At 39.8% G+C, this 20,156-nt stretch overlaps 2 protein-coding genes across 4 annotated transcripts; one reads left to right on the top strand and one right to left on the bottom strand.

Annotated features, from left to right (window-relative positions):
• The first annotated feature begins 581 nt into the window (after positions 1 to 581).
• On the top strand, positions 582 to 13,267 carry atrip (ATR interacting protein). Of its 3 annotated transcripts, none has more exons than XM_072381580.1 (18): positions 582 to 843; positions 2,153 to 2,490; positions 3,306 to 3,388; positions 3,740 to 3,910; positions 3,995 to 4,107; positions 6,074 to 6,234; positions 6,366 to 6,449; positions 6,827 to 6,920; positions 7,027 to 7,188; positions 7,785 to 8,052; positions 8,196 to 8,243; positions 8,459 to 8,637; positions 10,970 to 11,106; positions 11,280 to 11,371; positions 11,795 to 11,878; positions 11,962 to 12,040; positions 12,129 to 12,350; positions 12,948 to 13,267. In XM_072381580.1, the coding sequence occupies exons 2-18, from the start codon at positions 2,154 to 2,156 to the stop codon at positions 13,019 to 13,021; spliced, it is 2,388 nt and encodes a 795-aa protein (XP_072237681.1). In that variant the 5' UTR covers positions 582 to 843; position 2,153; the 3' UTR covers positions 13,022 to 13,267. The 3 variants fall into 3 exon arrangements, with proteins under 3 accessions (XP_072237681.1, XP_072237682.1, XP_072237680.1); XM_072381581.1 differs by having other exon boundaries at positions 6,363 to 6,449; positions 8,498 to 8,637; XM_072381579.1 differs by having other exon boundaries at positions 6,363 to 6,449.
• A 463-nt stretch (positions 13,268 to 13,730) lies between these two features.
• trib3 (tribbles pseudokinase 3) lies at positions 13,731 to 19,877 on the bottom strand. Its single transcript, XM_072381582.1, has 4 exons — positions 19,292 to 19,877; positions 16,652 to 16,930; positions 16,216 to 16,508; positions 13,731 to 15,829 (listed from the first exon to the last, which is right to left on the bottom strand). Exons 2-4 carry the CDS (start codon positions 16,928 to 16,930, stop codon positions 15,340 to 15,342), a joined length of 1,062 nt encoding a protein of 353 aa, XP_072237683.1. The 5' UTR covers positions 19,292 to 19,877; the 3' UTR covers positions 13,731 to 15,339.
• Positions 19,878 to 20,156: the final 279 nt, after the last annotated feature.

The raw sequence follows: 20,156 nt of genomic DNA, 5'->3' as shown, positions 1-20,156 counted from the left end.
GTAGAATGTTTACTGATAGAGGATGTAAGTGTAAATCTGCAATATTTTTTTATGTTTCGTGTTATTTAGGGAATAACAATGAGCAAACAAGACCGAGATTTTGATAGAGGTGGACATTGTGATTTTGTAATAATTGCATGGGTTGCTTAGTGACCAAAAGGAATTCTGCTTATTAAAATTACTTCAGTAAACCGCTGTAAAGCCATAGCTTGGAATTTTTAGCTTAAAAAAATGCTTGCCTTTATTATTGCTGCTAGGCTAAGTTATTTTGAATATACAATTTATGTGCAAGGGAGATTTTGTTCACTTATGTAAATTTTCAGATTCTGCAAAAGTAAACTGCAGTCACGGTTTTTATGTCAATCTTCTCAATAAACTTAACAAAGAATTCTACTTAAAATGCTTAACTATGCCTTAAAAAACAAATCTTTCTTCGCGTTTAGCACAGTTTGTCTGTAACTGGGACCTGTAGAGAATCCAAGTCCAGTAAATAGTCGCCTATGATTGGCCGGTTAGACTAAACTGTGCTGTGATTGGTCAGATTATCAAAGGTACCGGGGCGGGCTCCACAATGCCTTTTTTTATGACAACTATAACTTCGTTTGCTGGTTAATTGTTCAACAGCATGTTTATCGGTTTTCTTTACTTAAGAGACATAGTTTTAAGGAGTCCAGTTGTCAGTCGTCTCATAATATATTTTAAATGAAATGTTACGAGACATTTACTTACTGTTGTAACAGAGTGAGCTTTTTTAGCTTAGTTAGCTAACTTCCCACTGGAATCACGGCTAGTTAGCGTTAGCAATCAGGAGCTACAACAGAGGCAGCAACTCCAAGAGACAAGGTATTACTAGAGGAATTGAGGAATTTTTAACTTAGATGCGGTTTAGTACCTGCTTCGCTGGTGTAATTAACCCTGGGACGTTAGTGTGACTATTGGTAATTCACATAACCTGTACAGGGTTAGTCTAACTAGCTGGTAACCTCCTTTTAGCTTAAAAATGACCTAACCTGATCTTCTTGAAGACCTTAAATGTCACTCAATAGTGTTTATGATCAGAAAGCAAGTCTGAGGTGATTTGATTTATGTTGCTGTTTTTGGTTTTAATTATTCAAGAGTATAAGTCAAGAATATTTTATTTGATGGGAATCACATATGTATTTTAATGTTTAATAATTTAAACTTTAATATTTAAATTTAATCATTTAAACCTTTAATATTTCCTTAATAAATTATTCGTCAATTCTACTTCAGGTTGGTTTAATAACCTTCGGATATTGTGATAATAATAATGTTTTGTAAACAACTTAATGAAATATCTCTTCAACCAATAATATATTTGTAATGTGATATGAACAGGGTGACAAATCTTTTTATCATCTTATGACAGATTTTGAGTATTTTAAAAATACACTTTTTATTGCATGCCTGCTGGTACAAATAGCCGTTTGTGAGTGACTAAAGAGATCTTTGCAACTGAAATATTTGGGACAATTCCCATGGCAACATTCGTGAATTTTTCATCAAGCAAGTCATTCTTACAGCTTGGACATCAAAAGATTTCAATTTTGGTGGTAAATGGAAAGTTAGGTATTTGTGCAACTCTTCCCTTTAGTCAATAATTTCCAACACATCAGAGCTTCTGCCTCTGTTCATTCTGTTGCAGAAGCACATATATAGAGTGCATTTGTTAACAGGGACCTCATTATTTTGTTAATAAAGCAACAACTAAGTCCAAAATTATTTTTATCTTATCCTGTTCCTGATGTAATGCAGAAACCCAAGTTTTTAAGAAACCTCTGCTTTAGCTCCCATAGCAAGTAATTTGTACAAATATATTCTGTCATAATATATTCAAATCAGTTCTAATTAATCTTGTAATCCATCATCACAGGCTGCATTCATGCAGTTTGCTTTTATTTGAAATGGCTAATGGATTTATGTAGAACATGCACATATACACATCTCACCCTAAAGATGTAGCCTTTACTATGAGAATATCCAGTCAGTTATTTCTGAGCTTTTAGTACATGACACTTGATCAATATGGGTAAAATTATATAGTTAGAAATTGTAGACCAGCAGGTATTAGGTTCCAATCAGTTTTCCAGTTAGTTAACCTGCCTGTGCCTCTGCTCTTGTTCCCTCTCAGCATGAACCGCCCCCCTACGAAGCGCCTCAGAGGCCTGAACCAGGATGTTGTGACAGCGGTGGCCTATGATGACCCTTTTGCGGATGATGAAGAATTCACCCAGGATGACTTGGATGAAATAGACATCATCGCCACACAGGCTATCACCTCAGCAGCAGGAGGGGCAGGAATAAGGTCTAAACCAGGCACCAAACCGAATGAGGCAGCCCCTGGGTCCAGCTGGTCATCGTCCGCCGGGCAGAGTAAACCTTCGATCAGAGCTTCAGCTGATCAGAGCAGAGAGAAAACATTTGGGTTCAACAGGGAAAATGCTGGGAAACCTAGCAGGGAGCCTCTTGGTGAGTCCAGGGCAGAATGATTTATTTACCTACTTATATCTGCATTTTGTCTGCTTAATTCCCTCTGTTAATGTACCAAGTAATCATTTTTACAGATTAATCTTTGTAGGCTGCCATAGAGTTTATTTGATTTGTATTTAAATTAAACCCAGAGAACATTGTTTCTACCCAAACTATCTTGCTGGTAAACTAGAAGACAGTAATTTAGGTAGTCACTGTGAAGCACATACCTAGTTACCCTTTTCAGATTTCCACATAACTATGGATTCCATCTCTTCTGCCCCTGTTGTTTTTTGTTTATCACATTAAGTAAAGTACAGAATTCCAACTCTTTTTCTGGCACAGAGTCTTGTCCTTTGTGTGTGATTAAAAAGCCTTTGTGGAAAACACATTTGCAAACACTAGCAAGTCCAACGTCTTTTCATGGATAAATAATAGACAGAATTTTTTTTTCTTCACTTTAATCACATTTTAACATTGTACAAACACCGTAGCTGTCTAAAAATGTCAGTTTAAAAAAAATTAATGAATATTTCTCTGAAACAAAATTATGTGAAGATTAAGGAGTCATAAATCTGTCATTTTTAAAACAGGATCTGAAAGAGAAGTTTGCAGAAGGCAAGAAAACGAAAAAGTGTGTTCCTGCTCAGTTTGTAAATCACATTATATAATGATAGTAGGGAAAGTGTGTTAAAATGCACATAAAGAGCTGCTGCATGCGTAAACAAGCAGATGTCCAAGTGAACATCCAACAGATATTGATAGTTTCTGTGTTTAACATGTTGGCAAAGTACTGTTGATTTTTTTTTGTCCAGGTAACATGCAGCAGCAGTTTGGGCCTGACAGAGAGGACTCCTACAGACTCCTGGAGGCCCAGCAAGCAGAGCTGAAGAGAAAGGTGAGACTCACTTTATTAAACAAAGAGTCCAACAGCACATCAATAAACAAAATTTGAATTTAATGAAGTTCATTAATTTGTATAATCCCACATTCCCTAATCTTTCTGTTAGCAGAATGTTCATATTCAGTATGGCATAGTTGAAATATATATAATATAATTTTTTTAAAAGTTGGGTAATGCAAAAAACAAACAAAAAGGAATGGAGAGTCTGCCACATGATAGGGTTAACTGGAAACAGTGCCCATGTCAGTAACATGGTGGCATCTAAAAAGGGCATCCCACAGAGGCTGAGTCTTCTAGTAATAAAGATTTAAAGGACTTCACTGTGTGCTGTGTGTCTGTTATTAGCTGAAGGAGGTGGAGGAGGTGATTTTGTTGAAGAGTGGGGAGATCCGGGTCCTCAGGGACTCTCTGAAAGCAGCTCAGCAGGAGAAGGAGGCCCAGAGACAGAACCTGATCCTGCTGGAGACTCAGAGGCAGAATGAGCAGAGTGACAGGGAGAAGGAGCTCAACAGAAAGGTGGATGGAGATAACACACTCACACAACGTACACAAAATGCTAGTAATCCTTTAGAATAACTCTGACTTGTTTCCTGCACACAGGTTCAGTCTCTGCAGTCTGAGCTGCAGTTTAAAGAAGCAGAAATCAATGAGATCAAGACCAAACTTCACAGTTCAGACAAAAGCAAGACAGCTTCTCCACTGCCAAGAACCAGGTCTGACATCCTCAGCATTAATAACAGCAGGTTTAATGGTCACTTTTCTGTTGCTTATCTGCACAAACATGGAATTTGGTTGGATTGAACTGGACCTCACCTTGAACTCTGTGAACTGGTAAAATATGGTTCAGTCAGACAGCCACAGATTGGGAATGTTTGTCCACTTGAGAAAAGCGATTCAGAATGACTTATGACCTAAAGGAAATGTCAGGTATTTTGTATTTACAGTTACAATTTATTTCAATTTTCTGTTTTTTATATCTTGACAGAACTTAGCTTAAGACAAAGGTTAATTAAAATGTGCTATAAGTACTTTGGCTAAAGTTTGACTGGGTCATTGTTAAAAAATACTTAATGTTTACTGTTTTAGCTTTCTTGGTAAAAAAGTTGGGAATTGAGAAACTGTTTCTATACAATATTCTTGAATATTGCAGTGACAGTTTGACTTGCGATTTATAAATAAATGCTTCAGACTTGTGTTCAGCTCAGGTGCATTAACGAGGGGAGCATTCAACGTCTGCATCCGTGCATGCTGGTTAGTTGTAAAGCTTTTGTTAAATGTAAGCACTCCATTCTTAAGTGTAGCGATGCCCTCATTAATTTATCTGAGTTTGTGCTACGATTTCAGCTCAAAATGTCTGCCGTTAGATAAGCTCTAAAGGCTGCCATTTACTGCAGTCTAAGTAATCTTTTACGATGCTGATATTGCACATGCTGATGTTGCGACAACTGTAAATTTTCAATATATTGTGCAGCTCTACAGGGAAGTCGCAGTTAATTTCATGTTGGTGCATATGTTGCCTAGCAACAGAGGGAGCAGGGTTTGCTGTAACCCAAGTGCACAGAACAGGAGAGGACAGCCAGAATGAGACTACTCCTTATCTGAATGCTTTACTCTGCACATGACACTAAATTAGGTCTCCAGCAATAATGTAAACTCGCCAAACTTGTAACAGATCAAAGGAAGAATCGAAGAACTGTTACTTAGAGATTCTGGGATTTATTAGAGTCATATATACATTTGGGCTATTGATGAAAGAAAAATGTATTCAATTAAATTTAAAAATACTTTATTAACGCCAAAGGGAAATTATGTTCATGCAGTAATTAATTATTTATTTTCATGAATCATCTTAAGCTGTCATCACTTATGGTTATTGCTGCTGGCAGGGATGACCTCCTGTACTATTGTGTCGCAGCAGAGCTGAAGAAGCCTCTGACTGAACACATTCCATTATGCTGTGTAGAGGGTGCGCAGTATCGTGCCCATTGTGTTCATCAACATTCTTCTTTGCACAATCAGCTCCAGGGTCCCCAGCACAGAGCCATCTTTTTTATCATTTCTTTCTTAAATAAGCCATGGAAGTATTTTTCACTGGCAAACTACAGTTTGCTAATAAGTGGAATTACTTAATGGTATGTATTATGGGGTATGTGGCCAAATGAGCATGATCGCATTCTAATACTGTCACCGAATTTACACTGATGACCAGTCAGTGTGTGTTAAGATACTTTTTTGGGATATAGATAATTAGATTCATACTGTTCCATGCGTCATTGCACCTCACAAGCCTGACATGATGAATGATAGTCTTAAAGCAAAGCATGTCATTTACAAATATACAGCGTTTGTCAGAGCTGCAAAACAACATCAAGACCCCTTAATGGTCAGTTTTATTATCTTTGTCTTTTCTTTTCAGCTTCCGAGCATGTTAATTGTAAATATTCAACAGCTAAAAATGATTAGTTATCCCTTTCAAAAGTTTTGTTGGAGCAGTTCCTCTCTTTATATCTGCCTTTGTCATGAGCTCACTCGTGCAATTAAAATGTGTCATGCCTGCAGTCTTTTTATACTCTTAAATCTAAAATCACCATCAAGTGAGCTTCATTCAGCTAAAGTCACACATATAATGTTATCTGTTCACCTCTTATGAGATTGGCCTCTTTCTTTCTCTCCTCTTAGTCCTAAAGTACTCAGCACTCTTGCCCAAATGCATCATGGAAACAGCAGTAGCTCCTCCTCCTCTCCAACTGGAAATGCTTTCATCACCAAGGAGGCCTTTGGGGCTCTGATATCATCCAGAACAACACCAGTGAAAACACCTGCAAAGACACGGAGAGATGGTGGGTCATGTGATAAATGGTGACACCATGACGATAGTTTAGGTGTTGAAACAGTTATTACTAAGGGCTACCAAACCCTTCTCACTGTTAAAACTCCATGTTTTTGTATGTAACCGTGTGTGTTGTAGCAGACAGAGGAGCGTCCAGCAGTAGGCATGAATTATCTCGTCCAGACCCCTTCCTGTCTGTGAGACCTGCTCATCTGCAGCACAGAGGTCAGTCACTCAGCAGCGTTGTGAAAGGGCAGATTTACTTGTGTTTGTAAACCTTCAGATATTGTTCAGGCTGTCTTTGACTAAATGTTAGTCTTCATTTCTGTGACCTAATTTCTGAGTCCCTAAAACAGTGGACATCTTTAAAATCCAAAGCAATTTTTTTTGCATTGTGTCCCTGATTCTTCTATCGTGGAGAGAGAAAAATGAAATGTGTGGGTCACAAAAAAAGCACCAGCCTTCAGCTTCAGTTGATAATATATCTGCTATCTGTAAACACCACAACTCAGGAAGAGCTTATGTTTTAATTTGGCCACAGTTAGGCATTGGATATGTTTACATGATAAAATGAATTTGTGTTATTCTGTGTTGTCCTGCAGGTGGTGTCCTGCTTGGGTTGTTGTTGCAGCAGCCTCTGTCTCCGAGCAGCCTCGGCCTGTCTCACCTGCTGTCTATGAGTTTGACTGACTTCAGGTACACGTGTTGCATTGTAACCATGACAGCATGGACAGTAGCAATCAGTGTGCTTTACAAAGCTGTAGTATTTACAGCATTACTGTATTTATTTTGATATTTTCAGGCAACTTTCAGCAGGCTTTCAGCTCCACTCTGATAAACTTGCTGCTGCCAGCTTTGATGGAACTGGAGCAGCTTCGAGTCTGGTCCAAAGTTTAGCTGTGAGTGGACTCAACATGCTGAGTCAGAGCCAGCCAGCATCTGCAGCCAGCAGTGGCAAAAAAAGGTAGACCAACAAACTCTGACCTCTACAACCTTTTTTTAAAAACGTCCAACTGGAGAATCCAGAGCAGCAAGCACAGACACAGCTCAGCAGTTCTGTGGACTGCAGTGTCCTCTAGTGGTCAAGAATTATAACAACAGCGTTGAAAGTACCAACATTTTACAGATAATTACCGCATGAATCTTCTCTAATGATTTGTCAGCTTGTTGTAGCCTGTAACACCACCAGATTTTAAATAAAGTTGTCCTAGAAAATGAACACCTTCAAATTAAGAGCACATTGAGCTGTATCTTTCATAGTAGGTTCCTTAAGGCTGGGCCAAAGATGCCACACTTTTATATAGGTTTTATTTTTGTATTTGATTGTAAAAAATGCAAGTTTACGTCTACGTTGACTACATTTGTATGCTTTACATATCAGCAAAAAAAGAAATCCGCATACTCCTGAATATTGATTAAAACCCATTTTAAACTTCTGTTAGATTTGCTGTAATTTATTAATGAGAAGTTTAGGCACTATGTATGATGTGGGCATTGATATGGTGTTACATAACATCAGAGACCACCATCTGAGCTCTAAAAAACGCCCTGTGTGTGCAGGTCATGTCCTGGAGCTGTCCTTCTCCTGCCTCTGTTGGACCTCCACCTGTCCCAGCTCTGTCGGGCTCTGGACTCACTCCGCTCCTCCTCTACTGGCCCCAGTAGGTCAGATTCTAAAGCTACCAGCTCACTCCCAACAGGTAGTCCTGTTTCTGCCTCTTCTGGGCTGGGGAAACTGGAGGAGGCTGGTTTGTCTGGTTTTAGCATGGAGGACACGGGTTTGGCTGCTCTTAGGATCCTCTATCTCCTGCTGGCCCACAGTGATGAGGTGATGGCAAAAATAACAGAATTCAAGGGTTTATTCAAACTTACCAAGATCAAGGATGTTTTTTTCTGACTGAATCTCAGAGCTGTTCAAATATTTGTGAACAGATCATTTGTTTTTGAGCATATTTTGAATCTGCTGTTCAGGTGGTGGAGGCTGTGTTGTTAAAGGAGAATCAAAGTACACACAACAAGGTACAGAGACACTTCTCATCTTGTTTCTCTCACAAATAGTTTTTTATTATTGCAGAGAATCATTACAGTATCTGCTCAGAGATGTAAATCTACACATAATTTATGCTAATCCTAACATCACAATGATCTCTGAGCAGATCATTTCACTGTTTTAACCTAGCATGACATCATTTGTGTGCCGGTCTCCTTTCTCATTAAAATCCTCCATGTTGTAGAACGACCACCTTGCTGCACATCTGGGTCTCTCCTCCCAGAATGCATTGCTGCAGTCAATGCTGCGGTTGTGTGACATCCGGCTCATTGGTAGCAGCTCACAGTGGGAGGAGCTTGTCCACTATGCAATGAAGACACTTTGTGTCCTAATTGAAAAGACGCCACACACACATTCTGACAGGTACGCACACGTTAGATTGTTTGATGTTGTTGCCAATGTGATATTTAACTTGAACTTTTGTGTGATTCATTTGTTGAAGACTAAAATTGTCATTGGCATCTTTGTTACATCACCATCAGACTGCTGATACTAACCTCTTAGATTTAATTTTGTATTTTATCTACTTTTAGATTATTTATTTGAAATTAACAAAGAGTTTATCGTGTCAAGCTCTGACATTAAAAGCATCATTTTCAAACTCATGATAATATAAATGTAGAGAAACCAAAGACTTTTTTCTTAGACTTCTGAGACAAGCAGAGGAAAACATCTGTCAGCAGATAAACAGCCATATCTCCCTTAAAATGTTTAAACTTGTGTGATGAAGTGATGTTGACTTTTCACATCAGCTCACATGAGTCTGTGTTACGTTTTGCTATTTTCATTCCACAGTTTTAGGCCCTGTCCACATTAACTTGGCTATTTTTCAGAATAAAGTCTTTCCTCTGTGCTTACACTTATTCCAAAAAACAGCTTTTTTTTTCTTAAAAGCTTCCCAAAGTGAAGATCTTTTAAAAACTCATTTTCAGTCTATCTGTGTGTATGTTACAGACCAAGATTTTGGGCAGCTCAGCCTACTTTGCGCATTCTCTGCTTTCTCGTCTGGACAGAGATATTTTTCAATCGTCTCAGTAAATTTTCATTTAAAGAATATATATGTAGCAGTGTAGCCAAGATTAGTTTCTCCCCTCTTCTCTGTTTTACTGTGGGTTTATTATTTTTTCACTACATGTGAAAGAGCGCCTTAGCTCAGCAGATAAAGGCAGGTCAGGTGTAAAGTAGATGTTGTTAATATGTTGTCATTACCTGACATGGGTCACTGCCTGATCTGAGACGTGCACAATAGCATGATATGATAACTTAGATCTGTAAAACCTAGATACTGGTTACACATTGTTATTATATTTGGTTACTAATGGTTTTATTGATATAAACAATGTTTGCAACTTTTTTTTGTAATAGCATCTTTCCAGACTGCAGAAATGAGTGTTGGGTGTTCCGATTTAGTTGCTGACTGAGCAGCCAGCTGGTACACTCTACATATTTGAGGGAACTCCCTGAAGAGCCCGAATACTAAATAAATGCTGTTACGAGCTGAGCCAACCCACAGATGTGGTTATTAGAAGGTGTATTGGATCCACCCACAGTAAAGGGAAATGACTACAAATCATAACCAGCATCATCTCCAGTGTCTGATATTCATAATAATTCATGTTTGATTAAACTCTGTTAAGAATTAAGAGAGCTGTAGTTTAATTTGGGGACTAGATGCTGAGTGTTATTGTTTTTTTTTTTGTATTGTTGTTGTCAAATAAATTTAGCTCAGCCACCTTGTCCTACAGAGGTTAATCGGTGACTCTAGATTGACCCTAGGCGTGAGTGTGCTTGGTTGTTTGTCTCGTTTGTCTCTGTGTGGCCCTGTGATGGACTGGCGACCTGTCCAGGGTGTAGCCCGCCTCTCGCCCAATGACCGCTGGGATAGGCTCCAGGCCCCCCTGTGACCCTTAGTTGGATTAAGTGGCTATAGAATGGATGGATGGATGGATGGATGGTTGGATGGACCTTGTCCTACAGTCTTAACCAATCAATAAACTAGCTCTAACCTTTCCTCTGAGTGGAGGGGGACAGGCCGTTTCGAAACCTTCATTTTCCTCCAAGGTTTCATGAAAATTGCCTTTTCATTTATTTTTTAAAAAGAAAAACTTCTGCTGATATGTTTGGCATTCTCTGGATAAACAGAGGACCATTAGTTTCCCTCTGTGATTGATGAGTTTAATGAGCTGATAATGAAATATAAAAACCTACTAAGAGTGACCTTCAGAAAGTTTAGTTGTAGAGGTTTTTGTGGGAACTATTAAAATCTTTTTTTTGACAACAACTCCCACCGCACGGGGCTTAATCCTCTGAACCCAATGTAACGTATTTAGTTAGAAGTTTCATCACTTCTGAATGGCGGTAAAGTCTAAACAAATTTAATACACGAACTGAAAGTCACTCTCATGACTGCACAATCGCAAGTATTTTGAGGATAAATGGACATGGAAGTCATGGTTGTTATATTCATTAGACATATTATCAAATTTCGGCTAATGCCACATGACTCCACTTAATACAGAGTAAAGACTTTGGTTTCTCCTGCAAAAATAACTGAATTATTTGATCATTTTTAGAAGACTTATCCAATGTCTGAAGGATGTTTGGACAGCACTGACTCAATTTAAGTTATTTTATCTTAAATATGATGCTACAGTTGTCACATCTGATGATTGTATTGTCTCTCACTTTCCTTCAGGTTGCAGTGTGTGTTTCAGGTGGTGTGCATGTGTGTGTCAGCAGACAACCGGCTACAGACAATTTCAGAGTGCGTTTCTGTCCTCACGTCGATGGCCGACCATCAGACACTGGCCAAGCAGCTCTGCTCGCAGCACGGTGAGGCTCCGCCCCCTGCCACAGCACAGTTAATACAGTAACTTCTCTGTGATTTGATTTTAACTAATCACTTATCTACTGCATAATTACCCATTTATGTTTGTTGCAGTGTTTCAGTTATTTTGTCTCAACTGAAACGGCTGAGATTCTGATTCTTTCTTGTTTTTCTTTAGATCCCTGTGTTTTCCTGAGGTTGTTCCAGTTGATTAAAACCAAACCAGATAACCAAGCAACACACACAGACTGGATTTTACTGGACCTGCAGGTAAAACACACAGATATATAGATTATGTCTTTAAAAATGAGCAGTTTTTTATGATTCAGTCCTCTTTTGAAGGCCAGATTAGGAGGCTGGATACAAGCCTCGACCTTTCTCCACATAAGACTTCACATTCTAACCTAAGAAAATAAACTACAACAGATGAACCCACATTGAAGCTGGTCTCAGTTAAAACGATAAGGTTACCTGTCAACAAAGATGATCCTGATGATCCAGATAAATGAAAGAACAGGACTGTACAGTATGACGTGTCTGTTGTTTTGATGAAAAAAATGGGTTTAACGTGTAAGTTGGACTTAAATTATCACATAAACAATTGCAGGACAGGTAAGAATGAGCCTTTCTACACACTAGTGCATCTAATGTTTGGTTTTTATTTGAGAATTTACCGTCATGTTTTGGTCTCAGGTGGTTCGATTGCTGAACAAACTGAGTCAGAGGACAGAGAGCTGGACGGCCAATGTGCAGATCACCTGTCAGTGTTATACTGAGGTAAACTCCTCTGCCTGTCTCTTGTAGAGAAACCAGGCTTTATATTGCGTCTCAGAGCATGAATATCTCTCTTTCTTTAACAGATGGTTCAGACTGTGGTGATTATTTTCCATCGCCAGTGGCTGGATCTCCGTGGTTCTCAGGACCCAACAGACTCAACAGGTCAGGTTTCAGCTGTTAAGTGTATCTCAATAAACTGTCAATAAAATCACTATTCAACTCCCAGAATTGGTTTGTGTTATTCCCCCAGGTCTGTCCACATCCCCGCAGCAGTGCTCCACCTCCTGCTCACCGTGGTGGAGCAGCCCGAAGGCGTCTCTGCTCAGGGAGTGCCTGCTGCTGCTGCACTGGCTGCTGCTGCATCATGGCAGCTTCTCAGAGAGCTGCCGGCCGCTGTTGCACATGTATGACCAGGTGATCCCAGCTGTACGAGACACACTGAGGAAGATCCCCGAGCTGAGCGAGAGCGAAGGTACACGCATACAAAGATCCTTAAAGGTCATCTTGTGATTGCAGTAGACCTTGAGTAGACGTGGAATAACATTTACAGCAATGGTTGAAGTGCTATGCTAATCTCTGATAGTACAGTTTGTTTTTTTCTCACACTCTGATTATGACCAATTTTTATTAGAGCACGGTTAAAAAAAAGAATAACGTTCATGTCTTGGGATGATAAAGTCAAAGTCTTGAGCTTCATACAAGAATGGTGTGGAAGTGAGCAGTTTATGGGTGGAAGCCCTCCAACTTCCCTGAAGTGCAGCTCCTGTGAATGTGCTGAAATTCTTCCAATCAGATATTTAGGACTCATCAACGGTTACTGGGAATTTTTTTAGTTGGACATTGCAACTCATAACTCAAAGAGCTTATGTCAAAACCTGCTGATGATTTTAGTCATGTTTATGCATAAATCCTCAAGCAGCACCTGTTTGTGCAGTCATTATAACAAAAAATGTCAGATTATTGTTGTTGGCTTCATGTCACAAACTTTTACATTTTCTCTGCCAGCTGTATTATACTGTTTTGATATAGAGTGACATTACATCTTATCCAGATTGTTTGTGTCTGTCAGAGCTGGCCTTGGAGGAGATCTGCCGCTCGGAGGGCGATGACACTGATGACATGGACACCGACACTGCCTCCTGATTGGCTGTTATTGAGTCCACCAGTGACGGCTGAGCAAAATGGTGCGAGAATTTACAAACTGCTGATACGATATTTCCGGAATGAAGACAGAACAATGACTGTTTCTGTCAAATGTTCATTGTAATTGGCTGAAATGACAGTTTAAAGGTGAGTCAGAGGTCTGACTGAAGCGATGGACACTGACACCGGAATCATTCTGCTTTCTAATGACATTTAACAATAAAACATGAAGGTGAGAAAACTGAAGCTGTCAGCACTCATGGGTCCACTGTTTTCTCTGTCCTGTCCCCTTCATTAACAGTCACGGTTGAGGTTTGGAGTGTTAGTAACTCCACCGACAGCTACAGACTGTAAATATCCCAGAATAATCAACAGCTGTATCAATTCTTGGAACATTTAAGACGCCATTGAAATTTAATATTTAATGAAAAAATGTCATGGTACTTTGTTCTTTGTATATTAATAGAAAACTGAATAAATAGAAAATATTCTGTGCTGATGCTGCTATTAACTTCCTGGCCAAAAGTTTGTTGGCATTCGGTATGTGTGTGTCGTGTCTGTAAAAGAAGCTAAAGCCCAGTTAGCTTTGTGCTAACTGAAACCGGTGGAATGGCTACTTTCCTTCCACCAGATGTCTCTAATTCCTACTAATTTACTTGTTTGATTTTTGTACAATTTAAAACAAACATGTAAAATCAGAAACTGGCCATATTTTAAACCATTTTAATCCCAAGAAAATACTTAAGTTATACAAAAGTGCAAAAATAGATGACATACACAATGTTATTACATTGTTGGCATGTGATGAGCTTTCAGGTCAAAACACAGCAGAAGTTTACAATAATGCCAATTAAAACCATTTTTATTAATCCCCCAGCTTTAACCGAGGTCAGAATCACATGGTACACTAGAAGGCATCCTATTGGCTGTCTTCAGGTTTGTTGGATAGCGCTCAATTAGTCAAGTGACTCAAGACGGAGTGTGAGGAGTAATTTTAGTCCGGTTATCTCCAGATCATTTACTCATGATTATAAGTCAACAAGTGGTGCTTATAATTCATCCCTATCCTGAAATTGAATTATACACTTACACTAACGTACCAGAAATAGTTTTCTCGTGATCAGAAATAAACTGCTGTCATTTCTGGATGAAGGCTGAGCCACAAGTCTTCAGGTTATACAATCCATCATTTAGGTTCCAGGACAAAATGTCCCAAAATAGATAAGCCTGTTACTGCTGATGTAGCCTCTCAAGAAAACTATTCATTAATACCATACTTGTCTTTATTCAGTTTATATCCAAGCAAACCTAATTAACAGAAATTCTGAAAACTTTTTTATGAGAGTCACAAAAAACCAAAAGAAATGGAAATCACAAAATTAGTTTTGATCTTGAGATAACGTGTTGCTTTCTGCTCGTGTTTGCACATCGGAGGAGGATGGGGATGCCTGTATTTTCTTTATGGAGTCATCTTCGTTTTTTTGCTGAGTAATTTCTCTGGTTATTTCTGTTTTTCTGAAAGACTCCCAACAGTGTTTCACCACTGCTGGTGACTCTTTCATCACTGCAAGGAACGAGAAATGTAAACACTGTAAATGTAAAGGCTCCTTCTGCTTCACAGTCTACATTATTTATTTTCAAATCAAATGGTGTGTTCAGGTGGTCTTCGTCAACTTCTTAAATAAGCATCATTAAAGCAAAAATATTGAGGGCTGACTCATGTTCACACAATAGAACGTACGTCGGGACATTTAAAACATAAACTCACTTGATTTTGAAATTTAAGAAATCAGCCAACAGGGGAAAAATGTTAACTTGCTTCTTAAGTACAAGTAAACACTCTGACTGCTTGATGTCAAATTAGCAAAGTTACCATGACGTACCACTCTGAATGTTTAACTAGACACTTCTGTGTTATATTAGTTGACGTGATGCACCTGAACACATATGGACGTGTGAATCTTTTGCATAATGTATGACGCGTGAAAGCGAAGCAACAGCTTCAAGGTGAGTCAACTTCAGAGACCACACAGTCCAAAAGAGGCGGGGCATAAATGGAGACAAAGCTACTGAGAGGAGAAGGCACCTGAGGTTCAAGTAATCCAGGATTATACTGTCTGTGTTGTTTATTTGCTCTTCTATATTTGTGAAAACCAATCGGTTCTTGACTGAGTGGAGTAGCTACTTTTTTCTGAGCTTTTTATTTTTTATGGGCCATTTTATGTTTGAGATGTGCTGTATGTTTGACTGATGCTGTCTATGAGGATTTAATATGTCAGTGCAGGTTCTCACAAGTATAGAAGCACAAATGTTAACCATTAGTGTTTTTCAGTCCATGTCGGCACCACTTGATCATCGTCCTCTTGTTTCTTCTGTAGTGTTATATACTGGTTGTCATGCGTTTTGTGTATATTGTGGTGCGGCATATGGAGATCGGTCATCCAAGGGTGCATCTGCAGCTCGGATGCCTTCAGTCTCTCAGCAGGCGACTTCCTCAACATGCAGCAAATCAGACACTTAGCCTGCGGTGACAGCCAATCAGGCAGGCTGAACACCCCACGTCGGATTTTGGTGAACAGCGCAGCAGGCTGTGTGTCCTGAAAGGGATATCGTCCAATCAGCATGGTGTACAGAGACACACCCAGGCTCCAGATGTCTGCAGCAAGACCTGAGTAAGACCCACGTCCATTGGTTAGCAGCTCAGGACCGACGTAGGCGGGACAGCCATGTCTGTCTGTTAGAGAGTCATCATCACGGTCACCTTGCAGGACAATGCAGTCATTGAGGCCGAGAAGGGCAAGATGTGTCCTGGGACAAAAAAAAAAAGAAAAGACCACATCAATCAGACTATACTTTTACTGAAGTTTTTCGGCAGTAGTAATTTTACTAATGGCAAAGTCAGGGGAATTGTAATGTTTGAAGTAATGTTTATCTGTTTTGTTGATACTTCCATTGATCATATTGATGCTGCTACTTTTAGCACTGTTGTAACATTCATTTTAATTTCAGCAGCACTAGCAGCAGAGTATTAGTATATCTATCTGAATCTCACTTGTATCAGTTTTTTAAGGACAAGCTTTCTGAAGCTTTACAGTATTAGTAGTATTTGTATACCCGTCTTCCTTGGAATTTGTTGTAGTACGAGGTACTACTATGTTATTACTGATATCAGAGCACTTGTTACTGACTCTCACCTGTATTTGTCCGTAAAGACGAACCGGCGAAGCTTCAGGTCTCTCAGAATCACTCCGTGACAATGACAGTGTGTCACCGCATTTAGCATTTGAGCGAACAGACGCCCCGCCTCCTCCTCATCCAGGCGCTTCCTGCTGCGCACATATGCATGCATGTCGCCGTGGTGAGCGAGCATGAAGACATACACTTTGTCTTGTTGGGTCACAACATCCAGCAGGCCGCAGATATTGTCATGTTTCCCAATGCGGTTATAAGCTGCCAGCTGTTCCTGGTAACCATGCAGAGACAGCACCTGTAACCATGACAACAAGATTGTATTGTTTATGTGAATTTAGCAATAAAAGAAATTCATTGAGCAGTTATTTATAGTACTTTTTACAAAGTCAGCAGCATTTTCAGCACTACAGGCATTATTGCCAACAATATCAAACTTACCTGGCAGGTGTACTGCTGCTGTGTGTGCGAGTGCACAGCCCTGTAGGTCTCTTCCCTCTCACAGCGTTCAAAAAGAAGGTACGGTCCAACTCTGGACGGGGGTTGGCTCTGGCTGGACTTGGGCTCGGAGATCGCGGGCCCAAGGCAAGGTGACAGGCCGGTGGAGGGAGGAGGCGGTGCCAGACGAGCTTGTTTACATTTCAGTAAATTGTCTTGAGGCTCATCCAACAGCCTTTTAAGACTTGGTTGAGACCTGGTTGTAGCCACACCCATACTCATCTAAGACAGAAGACATGTGACATCCGGTTAGTTCATGCTTATACATACTGTTACAGGTTATACTTTACTGTTTTTTTTTTTTTGGGGGGGGGGTTCTACTCTTTCCTTGGATATCATTAGTACTCATTGTGCATGCAAAAGGTCTGTAAAGGCCACACACTCCTACAGAGCAGACAAACACCACTCACATATAGTCTAGGCTTTTTCCCCACTGGTCTACATCACATTGAATCATAATTATTATGTCCGCATAGTGGCTAATATTAGGATTCCTTGAAGAGTGAGGGACTCCCTCTCTGACCAGCTGTCCAATCGGCACCTCTTCTGGTTTCAGAAGAGGCGCCACACACACATTATCACACATCAGCACCCTCTGTAGGTGACACCACCGCTCAGCCTCCACCTTTCACAAATCCTTCTTTATTAACGTTCTCACATATAGAGCTGTATTAGTATCACATCTTACTGTGTTCTGCATCCCTGCTGCTCACATGTTACTCAGTTGGCGTCTATAGGCTTCATGATGCAACTTCCTGTAAGCTGACAGGCTCTTCAGTTTTCAGATCATTGCATCAGAGCACAACAGTTTATAGTTTAAAAAGGCTTTAAATATCGTCAACAACTACACACACGCTCTCAGGGCGTGTGTGTAGTTGACAAAGTTTTTCATGACTTGTGGTCACCTTGGTGATACTTGGTGGAAAAATGCTGTGAGCCAACCCCGCTTTCACTCCTGCTGAAACACCCTGAGTCACCGTGTCACCACAGCAACATCAACCACCCCCAAACAGTGAATCAGGCCTTTTTGACACCCTTGATTGGGAAACTACTACTTTCAATAAAACTATAAAAGGAATCCTCAGATCTGATAAGCAGCTTAAAATAAACAAACCTGAGGGCAGTCCACTGACTCCTGAGTGATTTTGAAACTTAAAGTGAAGCAACCTCTCATTGGGCATTTCATTTGTCTGTCTTTGAGGACAAAAGAAGCTCCATTCGTGAAGTTGACACTTAGTCTTATTAAGCAAAATTAGAAACTAAAACCAATTGTTCGTGTCCATGACTTTCCTCAGTGCTCTTACATCCTTTCTAGTTAAAAACACACACACCGTAAAAATAGAGCACAGAAGACTTGGGCCTGTGGGAAATTAAGTTTCCTCAGCAATTAAAACAAATACACTGATAATAGGTCTTTTTTAAGAAGAATTACTGTGCCGGTCAAAGCATCTGGTTAAAAATAAACTCAATTCAACCGTTGGTGGGATTCTGGATGTGAAAGTTAGGAGTTATGCTTTTACCTTAACAAATTCAAAACGTTTCAAACTGATATGACATCCGTTGCAACGCCTCGCTGTAGTTTCACTTTCAAACAGATCTGGCATTCATGGGGAAATCTGCTCCCTGATTTTACCGTTGCCGCAAACAGAAAAAAAGCAAATATTCTTCTGAACAGGTAGCTAGATCCAGCAGATTTATGGCACATTACAAACTGATCATCAAAATAATGCTGTCACACTTTTTGTCAACCAACTCACACTTATTTTCAAACTCTCAGCTCCTTTTGATCTTTTGATGAAGACCGACTGCTGCTAACATTTATTAAAATGTTGTTTTTTTACTCCTAGTTCTTAGATTTTAGTCTGTCAGGTCTGTCTAATTGTGTCAGAACTGCTTCATCTGAGTCTGCAATGTTTTTAAGCTCTCGTGCACACTCAAGCTGCTGTAATCCTACAAGTATTTAAATCAGTTTGTAGCCTCAATTTCAGGGTAGATAATCCATCTATGCACCTGACACTGTTTAAGTGAAGCATTCAAGGTCCCCTTGTTGACTTTTTTTCCCGGAACCTCCAACCATGTCACATGATGTTCATCAAAGCAGATCAACCGTTAAAAAAGAAAAAGAAACTGTCATCTTATGGAGAAAGCAAGCAAGTGGACACTGAGTTGGATTTAAAAAGTTACGGATGAAGTTTGCTTGAAGTGGAGTCACTTTCAAACCTAACAAAACTAATTTTACTGAGTTAAACTTCATGTTCAGTTATCAGTGAACATATTTTAGGTACATTTCAAACTTTGGTCTTCCCTGCATTAGTCTGATTAGTTTATAACTCTACATTATTATTATTTTTCATCGTCTCGGGACAAGAACAATTAACGTACAACAGGTACAACGTGAGGATGCTGCTAACACGTAAATGCACCAGTAAACGTCACCCATTATTTAATATCCACATGTTCATAAGACACTTGAAGAAGTGGGTGATATCAAGAGTTGCTAAAGTTACTTTAACATTCATTCCATGGTTGTTTAAAACGCTTTTATCCTTGGACCAGAGGACTGTTCTCAGGTCAGTTTCTTACCTTCAGAATGAAAGTGATCCGGACCGCAGGTCAACAGGAAACCAGTAGAAACCCAGCAAAGTGGAACCGTCGATCACTTCTCTGCGTGTGCAGGAGACGTTGCCTCGTAATTAAAGACGGTTAAAAAACAAACCCTTTTTTTTAGGCTGAACTGGAGTGGGACCAGTGGCTGTGATACTGGGAGAACTGGTGATGACGTCTTTGCTCCTTTTTATTGTCCCGGTTGCGCAACCTGTCGTCAGTCAGTCAGCTGGTAGTTTTTAAAAGCCTCTTCTGTGCTCTCAATTAAAGAGACTAACACAATAAATCGACAAACAAACAACTTGAAACTGCTGAGTAAAAATGAAAATGGAAGTGGGTTTTTTGTTGTTTGTTTTGCTCTTTTAATCCGGAGATAAAGTGAACAAAGCGAGGGTTTGAAGCGAGTCCTCCGGTCCGTCCGTCTCCGGGTTGAAATTGAAATAAAGTCGGTCTGTTTTTAGTTTCCTTCTGGTCTCCGCTGGCCCTGCTGGTCTCCAGAACTTTCAGCCGGACTGAGGACTGACTCCGGGTCTGTTTTCTTTCGTTGTTTCCTCTCGAGCTGTCGTCATCCTGAGGGGCGGAGCTTCGGTGTTGCAATCCTGTGCTGATCAGTCGTCAGACAGGAGCCGAGGTTAAGGGTGCGGGACATACCTCACGTTTATTTATATGTCCCACAAAAGTAAACACAGCCTGAATGTCAGGCTGCATTGGTCCTGACACATTTCCTCAGCTTTCTTAAAGGAAACATCTGGGTCATAACTTACATAAACATAGTTTTAAAGTTAGTTTCACTAAAAGTTCCCTCATTCGAACGTAGCAAAACATTTTATGATACGACAGTATA

Source organism: Leuresthes tenuis, unplaced genomic scaffold (genome assembly GCF_036924035.1).
Source record: "Leuresthes tenuis unplaced genomic scaffold, fLeuTen1.0.hap1 SCAF_3, whole genome shotgun sequence".
NCBI classification, from domain to species: Eukaryota; Metazoa; Chordata; class Actinopteri; order Atheriniformes; family Atherinopsidae; genus Leuresthes; species Leuresthes tenuis.
Note: the sequence above shows the minus strand (reverse complement) of the source record. Positions and strands in the feature narration are given on the sequence as shown.

What these genes read in the sequence shown, in the direction of transcription:
- atrip (XM_072381579.1), top strand. Translation starts at nt 2,154, where the DNA reads ATGAACCGCCCCCCTACGAAGCGCCTCAGAGGCCTGAACCAGGATGTT. An exon ending in TGCTCATCTGCAGCACAGAG is followed by an intron (nt 6,450 to 6,826) that starts GTCAGTCACTCA and finishes GTTGTCCTGCAG; the next exon opens with GTGGTGTCCTGCTTGGGTTG. An exon ending in GCAGCTCTGCTCGCAGCACG is followed by an intron (nt 11,107 to 11,279) that starts GTGAGGCTCCGC and finishes GTTTTTCTTTAG; the next exon opens with ATCCCTGTGTTTTCCTGAGG.
- trib3 (XM_072381582.1), bottom strand. Translation starts at nt 16,930, where the DNA reads ATGAGTATGGGTGTGGCTACAACCAGGTCTCAACCAAGTCTTAAAAGG. An exon ending in AGCAGCAGTACACCTGCCAG is followed by an intron (nt 16,509 to 16,651) that starts GTAAGTTTGATA and finishes TCATGGTTACAG; the next exon opens with GTGCTGTCTCTGCATGGTTA. An exon ending in GTCTTTACGGACAAATACAG is followed by an intron (nt 15,830 to 16,215) that starts GTGAGAGTCAGT and finishes TTTTTGTCCCAG; the next exon opens with GACACATCTTGCCCTTCTCG.